An 8,273-nucleotide genomic window follows, 5' to 3' on the forward strand; every position below is an offset into this window, starting at 1 on the left:
GCCTACCTGGTTAAATAAAGGTTAAATAAATCAATTAAATAAAACAGCTTTGTGGAAGTTAGCTGTGGCACTGATGTTTAGGCCGAAGTATGTATAGTTTTTTTGTGTGCTCTAGGGCAACAATGTCTAGATGGAATTTGTATTCGTGGTCCTGGCAACTGGACCTTTTTTGGAACACCATTTTTTTTTGCCTTACTGAGATTTACTGTCAGGGTCCAGGTCTGGCAAAATCTGTGCAAAATATCTTGGTGCTGCTATAGTCTCCCTCTCTCTCTCTTTTTTTTCTTTCTATTTTTCTCTCTCTCTTTTCTTTCTTTCTATTTTTCTCTCTCTCTTTTTCTCTCTCTCTCTTTCTCTCTTTCTCATTCTCTCTCTCTCTTTCTCTCTTTCTCTCTCTCTTTCTTTCTCTTTCTTTCCCTCTCTCTCTTTCTCTCTCTCTTTCTTTCTCTTTCTCTCTCTCTTTCTTTCTCTCTCTCTCTCTCTCTCTCTCTCTCTCTATTTGTCTCTCTTTCTCTCACTATTTTATTTTCCTCTCCCTAATTCACTCTCTTTATTTCTCCCTCTTTTTCCTGTCTCTCTGTAGCTTGAACCTACTATTGCTAGTATTCTGTGTTACTGTAAAGTATATTGATGTTTAAATGCATGTTAAATACAGCTTGATTTGATATATGTCTCTCTCTAGGTGTTGAACCTGGTCCAGTCCTATGTGACCCTCCGGGTGCCCCTCCATGTCTCCTATGTGTTCCACTCCCCGGTGGGGGCAGGGGGCTGGCAGCATTTTGACCTGCAGTCTAAGCTACGACTCACCTTCGTATACGACACTGCCATCTTGTGGCGGGACGGCATCGGTAGCCCTCCTGAGGCTGAGCTTCAAGGCAAGTCTCACATCAAATTAAATATATTCACTCTTTACAGAATGAGGCAAAAACAAACAAACAAATACAACACTGTCTGGTGTGCTTCGAGCACAGATGATATTGTTATGTTACAGCAATGAATGAGGATGTGTTAGTTTGGTGTGACAGTGAGACCGACGGGGTGCATTCTGCAGGTGGCCTTTACTGCATCTTTCTCAATGGGTGGGCTATACTAGTAGGGATGTGTTAGGTCGGTGTGACAGGGAGACTGACCGGCTGTATTCTGTAGGAGCCCTGTACCCCACCAGTATGCGTATCAACGAACAGGGTCGTCTGGTGGTCAACTTCAGAACAGAGGCTCGATTCAGAGGACTGTTTGTCATATCACACTCTGGTATGTTCACATTATCTACTCTTTTCATACAGTACATCCATGGGCTTAAACTAGTAACCCACCGTATGTATCAAGTGTCTCAAGAGTAGGAGTGCTGATCTAGGATCAGGTCCATGTAATCTTAAACATTGTGATGTAAAACTGATCCTAAGTCAGCAGTCCTACACTGACACGCTTGAATCTGTACATATTCCCCTTCAGTTCTCTATTAGCCTTACCTGTGTCTGTACCCAGCGTCCTCTCTGTCGTCCATGGTGGTGTGTGCGGACCACCCTGGGGTGACCTTTAACCTCAGCCTGGTGAGGAGCGAGCCCACCTACAACCAGCCCATGCAGCAGTGGACCTTTACATCAGACTTCGCTGTGAGGACAACATCTTTTCTTTTATCTTTAATACTGGGTTATCAATATAGAGTATATACTCTGCTCAAAATAATAAAGGGAACACTTAAACAACACAATGTAACTCCGAGACAATCACACTTCTGTGAAATCAAACTGTCCACTTAGGAAGCAACACTGATTGACAATACATTTCACATGCTGTTGTGCAAATGGAATAGACAACAGGTGGAAATTATAGGCAATTAGCAAGACACCCCCAATAAAGGAGTGGTTCTGCAGGTGGTGACCAGACCGCTTCTCAGTTCCTATGCTTCCTGGCTGATGTTTTGGTCACTTTTGAATGCTGGCGGTGCTTTCACTCTAGTGGTAGCATGAGACGGAGTCTACAACCCACACAAGTGGCTCAGGTAGTGCAGCTCATCCAGGATGGAACATCAATGCGAGCTGTGGTAAGAAGGTTTGCTGTGTCTGTCAGTGTAGTGTCCAGAGCATGGAGGCGCTACCAGGAGACAGGCCAATACATCAGGAGACGTGGAGGAGGCCGTAGGAGGGCAACAACCCAGCAGCACTGCTACCTCCGCCTTTGTGCAAGGAGGAGCAGGAGGAGCACTGCCAGAGCTCTGCAAAATGACCTCCAGCAGGCCACAAATGGGCATGTGTCTGCTCAAAAGGTCAGAAACAGACTCCATGAGGGTGGTATGAGGGCCCGACGTCCACAGGTGGGGGTTGTGCTTACAGCCCAACACCGTGCAGGACGTTTGGCATTTGCCAGAGAACAACAAGATTGGCAAATTCGCCACTGGCGCCCTGTGCTCTTCACAGATGAAAGCAGGTTCACACTGAGCACATGTGACAGCCGTGCCAGAGTCTGGAGTCGCCGTGGAGAACGTTCTGCTGCCTGCAACATCCTCCAGCATGACCGGTTTGGCGGTGGGTCAGTCATGGTGTGGGGTGGCATTTCTTTGGAGGGCCGCACAGCCCTCCATGTGCTCGCCAGAGGTAGCCTGAGTGCCATTAGGTACCGAGATGAGATCCTCAGACCCCTTGTGAGAATGCTAGACCTCATGTGGCTGGAGTGTGTCAGCAGTTCCTGCAAGAGGAAGGCATTGATGCTATGGACTGGCCCGCCCGTTCCCCAGACCTGAATCCAATTGAGCACATCTGGGACATCATGTCTCGCTCCATCCACCAACGCCACGTTGCACCACAGACTATCCAGGAGTTGGCGGATGCTTTAGTCCAGGTCTGGGAGAAGATCCCTCAGGAGACCATCCGCCACCTCATCAGGAGCATGCCCAGGCGTTGTAGGGAGGTCATACAGGCACGTGGAGGCCACACACACTACTGAGCCTCATTTTGACTTGTTTTAAGGACATTACATCAAAGTTGGATCAGCCTGTAGTGTGGTTTTCCACTTTAATTTTGAGTTTGACTCCAAATCCAGACCTCCATGGGTTGATAAATTTGATTTCCATTGATCATTTTTGTGTGATTTTGTTGTCAGCACATTCAACTATGTAAAGAAAAAAGTATTTAATAAGAATATTTCATTCATTCAGATCTAGGATGTGTTATTTTAGTGTTCCCTTTATTTAAAATCTGGTTTCTCTGTGTCTTTAGTGTAAAGACTTGGGACTAGTATATGCCATTTACAGAATTTCTTTCTTAAGTCGTAATGTGTTATCGGCACTAGTGTAAAATAACTAAAAGTAAAAAGATAATATTTGTTCTAAATCACCTGATTAAATAAAGCTTCAACCCGAAGTAAATAACTGTGTCTTATGTCCCCTCTCTCTCCCAGGTGCGTGACTACTCAGGTACCTACACAGTGAAGCTGCTTCCCTGTACCTCTCCCCCCAGTCTGGAGTACTCCCTGCCTCCTGTCTGTAACCCCAGAGAACCTGTCACCTTCGACCTGGACATACGCTTCCAGCAGGTCAGATCACCCTAGGATTAACGTTACTACAATCGTGCTATCTTCTAGAACCTTAAAGGGTTCTTCGGCTGTCCCCATAGGAGAACCATTTTTGGTTGCAGGTAGAACCATTCTGGGTTCCATGTAGAACCCTCTATAGAATGTGTTCTACATGGAACTCAAAAGGGTTCTACCTGGAACCAAAAATGGTTCTTCCTGAAACCAAAAAGGGTTCTCCTATGGGGACAGCCGAAGAACCCCTTTGGAACCCTTTTTTCTAAGAGTGTACATCAATGTCATACCATTAAAGGTGTCTGTGAGATGACAATCTTTGAGTTCACACAGAGATGTACTTTAGTGGGAAACAGCTTAGGAGGTATAGACTGATGGTAATACTGTGATTGGTCTGTTCTCTGATGGTAACTGAATGGTATGTGTTGCCCTATACTAAGATGGTAAAACGTTGTATTGTGTGTGTCCTGTCCCAGGTGAGTGACCCGGTTGCGGCTGAGTTCAGTCTGAACACTCAGATGTTGCTACTGTCTAAAAGATCTCTGTGGCTGTCTGATGGATCCATGGGCTTCGGACAGGAGAGCGACACCGCCTTCTCACAAGGTACTGTAATGCTACAAACCAACACCGCCTTCTCACAAGGTACTGTAACGCTACAAACCAACACCGCCTTCTCACAAGGTACTGTAACGCTACAAACCAACACCGCCTACTCACAAGGTACTGTAACGCTACAAACCAACATCGCCTTCTCACAGGGTACTGTAATGCTACAAACCAACACAGCCTTCTCACAGGGTACTGTAACGCTACAAACCAACATCGCCTTCTCACAGGGTACTGTAATGCTACAAACCAACACCGCCTTCTCACAGGGTACTGTAACGCTACAAACCAACACCGCCTTCTCACAAGGTACTGTAACGCTACAAACCAACACCGCCTTCTCACAAGGTACTGTAACGCTACAAACCAACACCGCCTTCTCACAAGGTACTGTAACGCTACAAACCAACACCGCCTTCTCACAAGGTGCTGTAACGCTACAAACCAACACCGCCTTCTCACAAGGTACTGTAACGCTACAAACCAACACCGCCTTCTCACAGGGTACTGTAACGCTACAAACAAACACCGCCTTCTCACAGGGTACTGTAACGCTACAAACCAACATCGCCTTCTCACAGGGTACTGTAACGCTACAAACCAACATCGCCTTCTGACAGGGTACTGTAACGTTACAAACCAACATCGCCTTCTCACAGGGTACTGTAACGCTACAAACAAACACCGCCTTCTCACAGGGTACTGTAACGCTACAAACCAACATCGCCTTCTCACAGGGAACTGTAACGCTACAAACCAACACCGCCTTCTCACAGGGTACTGTAACGCTACAAACCAACATCGCCTTCTCACAAGGTACTGTAAAGCTACAAACCAACATCGCCTTCTCACAAGGTACTGTAACGCTACAAACCAACACCGCCTTCTCACAGGGTACTGTAACGCTACAAACCAACACCGCCTTCTCACAGGGTACTGTAACGCTACAAACCAACATCGCCTTCTCACAGGGTACTGTAACGCTACAAACCAACATCGCCTTCTCACAGGGTACTGTAACGCTACAAACCAACACCGCCTTCTCACAGGGTACTGTAACGCTACAAACCAACATCGCCTTCTCACAGGGTACTGTAACGCTACAAACCAACATCGCCTTCTCACAGGGTACTGTAACGCTACAAACCAACACCGCCTTCTCACAGGGTACTGTAACGCTACAAACCAACGGCGCCTTCTCACAGGGTACTGTAACGCTACAAACCAACATCGCCTTCTCACAGGGTACTGTAACGCTACAAACCAACATCGCCTTCTCACAGGGTACTGTAACGCTACAAACCAACATCGCCTTCTCACAGGGTACTGTAACGCTACAAACCAACATCGCCTTCTCACAGGGTACTGTAACGCTACAAACCAACATCGCCTTCTCACAGGGTACTGTAACGCTACAAACCAACATCGCCTTCTCACAGGGTACTGTAACGCTACAAACCAACATCGCCTTCTCACAGGGTACTGTAACGCTACAAACAAACACAGCCTTCTCACAAACACCACCTTCTCATGGGTCCTGATTAGAAGTAGTGCACTACATAGGGAATAGGGTGCTATTTGGGATGGAGGTAGCCCCATTGACTATCTGTTTGATTGATTGATTTATTACTGTATTAACTCACAGCTGATCTCCTCCCAGGGGATATGATCTATGGCAGAGTGATGGTGGATCCAGTCCAGAACCTGGGAGATTCCTTTATCTGTAACATAGAGAAGGTATTCCTGTGCACCGGCGCGGATGGATACGTGCCCAAGTACAACCCCAACAACAATGAGTATGGCTGTCTGGCTGATGCTCCCTCGCTGCTCTACAGATTCAAGATCATCGTAAGTACAGTACTGTACAGTACAGGGCCCGTAGTGCATTATGTGGGGATCATTTGAGATGTAGACAAGGACGTAGTACAGGGTAAATTCACATAAATACCCTATAGACCTTGACATGGTCCAATGTTGGTACAGTGTTTACTAGTGTTTCCCTCTCCTCCTCCAGGATAAGGCCCAGCCAGAGACCCAGGCCAGGTCGTTTGGTAACGTGGGGTTCAGGGCTCTGCTGGCTGTAGACGACCCTCAGGCCCTGGCCCTGGTCAGACAGCCTGGATCTGATGGCTTCAGCATGGACTCTACAGCACTGTTCCAGGTAGGTCTCCTGGACCCTACGCAGCAGAACACAACACACATCCTGCTTATTTACACCACACTATTTATCGATGACAATTCCTGTTATCTTTGAATCTTGACGTATTCTTTCTGCCAGTGGTTCTATAGCAAGCGTGAAAAGAATAGTGGAGAAGAAACATCCCTGTCTAATTCCTATTTCTAACACTCTCTTCCACGGCTTTAACTTGTAAATGAATGATATACACCCATTGATTCTTGACGAATATAACTGATACTTGTAAATGCCTCATGAGCTTAGTTCAACTGTTGATGAATTTTAGAGTCATTACATTTCTCCAGGCCCAAAACAGAGGCAGGGTGTCGCTTTGTTATTGTTTCAATGAAAGACTCTAGCTTTAATGATCAGCAGTAGGACCAGAAATGGTTCCTTTCATTGTCAAGTAAACTACCCAGCCCTTATGACTAACCCTGTTCCTCTGGTGTCCAGGTGTCAGCAGGGAGAGAGTGGTTCATCCACACCATCTACACTGTCCGCTCCAGAGAGAATGCCAACAGGGGCATCGGGAAGAGAAGTCTGGAGTATCACACACTCATCCAGCACAGCAGTATGTCTGCAGGAGGCCACTCCCTGACCCAACACAGCAGCATGGCTGCAGGAGGCCACTCCCTGACCCAACACAGCAGCATGGCTGCAGGAGGCCACTCCCTGACCCAACACAGCAGCATGGCTGCAGGAGGCCACTCCCTGACCCAACACAGCAGTATGGCTGCAAGAGGCCACTCCCTGACCCAACACAGCAGCATGGACAGAGAAACCCAGCGTCAAACTATGGCTGCAGGAGGACCGTCCCAGTCCCAGTCTCGCTCCAGGCGGTCAGCAAACGGTGTGCCAGACCTAACAGAGGACATCGGCCTGGACAACAACCGTGGCACCAACATTCTCCATATCTCCCTGGACCTTAGCCGCCAGCACCGCACCAGCCCTGACCGGGAGGTCCTCACTCAGGGTGTGGTGCCCAGGGAGCTGAACCATCCTGTGGAGAGCGAGGACGGCCTGGTCTTGATCATAGGGATCCTGGTGGGCCTCCTCCTCACCATCCTCATCATCATCGTCATAGTGCTAACCGTACGGTCCAGACAGGAAAAGAAGAAGACGGAGGTTCCCACGGCAACGTCATGCTCCACTGAGCCCATGATAACATCAGGGTTCACTAGCGGTGGCTTGGACAGCTCAGAGGTCTGATAGACAGACAGACTTCCTTCGACACGACCACTGAGACAGACAGACATTCACCACATAAAAATAAACGCTGACAGATATATTTTTTATGTGCCTATTTGTTTTTGTTTTTTTACATTGGGACATAAAAAGAGGGAGGGGACAACTGAAACAACACAATCAACAATGAGAGTTTAGTTCTGTACAAAAACCTACTTGAAATCTTGCAGCTCTTCTGCTCTGCTGTAGGGGAGACCATAGAGGTAAAACAATCTATCTATATGGGGAGACAGCCCCAACTAAGGTAGTACCTGTAACCTGTTCTGTTTAAGGCACTTGCCCACGTGTATTATTGCTTTGTTTTATGATGTCACACTTGATCCCAAAAATGTTTATGATTTGTCCAAAGGTGCTAAAGCAGCAGATGCCTCTGTTCTGTAAGATGGATGGTGGTCCAGTGAGTTGGTAAAAGACCATGTAGCAGGGCTATTCAGCTCCAGGCCTGTAGGGCAGCAACACTGATGGTTGTCTTTTCTACCTTGTAGTTCATTGATTGACTGATTGATTGATTAATGTTACTGATTGGCTAGAGAGGCCCACAATGTAATCAGTTCCTGATTAGAAGGAAAGAATGAAAGCCAGAAGTGTTTCTACCTTCCAGGCCCAGAATCGAATACCGGTATTCCTGGTATTCAGTATTCAGTATGAACGCAAAATTGGCATAGAACTGTCATAGTTGTCAACGTGTGTTTGTTATCCCGTGTCAAGCCACTGTCAATAGTCT

At 47.1% G+C, this 8,273-nt stretch overlaps 1 protein-coding gene across 1 annotated transcript in view; it reads left to right on the plus strand.

The window, feature by feature from the left end:
• The window catches only part of LOC135552840 (FRAS1-related extracellular matrix protein 2-like), a 124,739-nt gene extending 116,923 nt beyond the window's left edge, over positions 1 to 7,816 (plus strand). Inside the window, exons 19-26 of the mRNA XM_064984733.1 lie at positions 683 to 875; positions 1,147 to 1,251; positions 1,486 to 1,613; positions 3,397 to 3,531; positions 3,999 to 4,125; positions 5,789 to 5,976; positions 6,143 to 6,289; positions 6,758 to 7,816. Of these exons, the coding sequence (XP_064840805.1) occupies positions 683 to 875; positions 1,147 to 1,251; positions 1,486 to 1,613; positions 3,397 to 3,531; positions 3,999 to 4,125; positions 5,789 to 5,976; positions 6,143 to 6,289; positions 6,758 to 7,513 (1,779 nt within the window). The 3' untranslated portion in view covers positions 7,514 to 7,816. The remainder of the gene's footprint in view (positions 1 to 682; positions 876 to 1,146; positions 1,252 to 1,485; positions 1,614 to 3,396; positions 3,532 to 3,998; positions 4,126 to 5,788; positions 5,977 to 6,142; positions 6,290 to 6,757) is intronic.
• Positions 7,817 to 8,273: the final 457 nt, after the last annotated feature.

This window comes from Oncorhynchus masou, chromosome 13, assembly GCF_036934945.1.
Source record: "Oncorhynchus masou masou isolate Uvic2021 chromosome 13, UVic_Omas_1.1, whole genome shotgun sequence".
In the NCBI taxonomy this organism is placed as follows: Eukaryota; Metazoa; Chordata; class Actinopteri; order Salmoniformes; family Salmonidae; genus Oncorhynchus; species Oncorhynchus masou.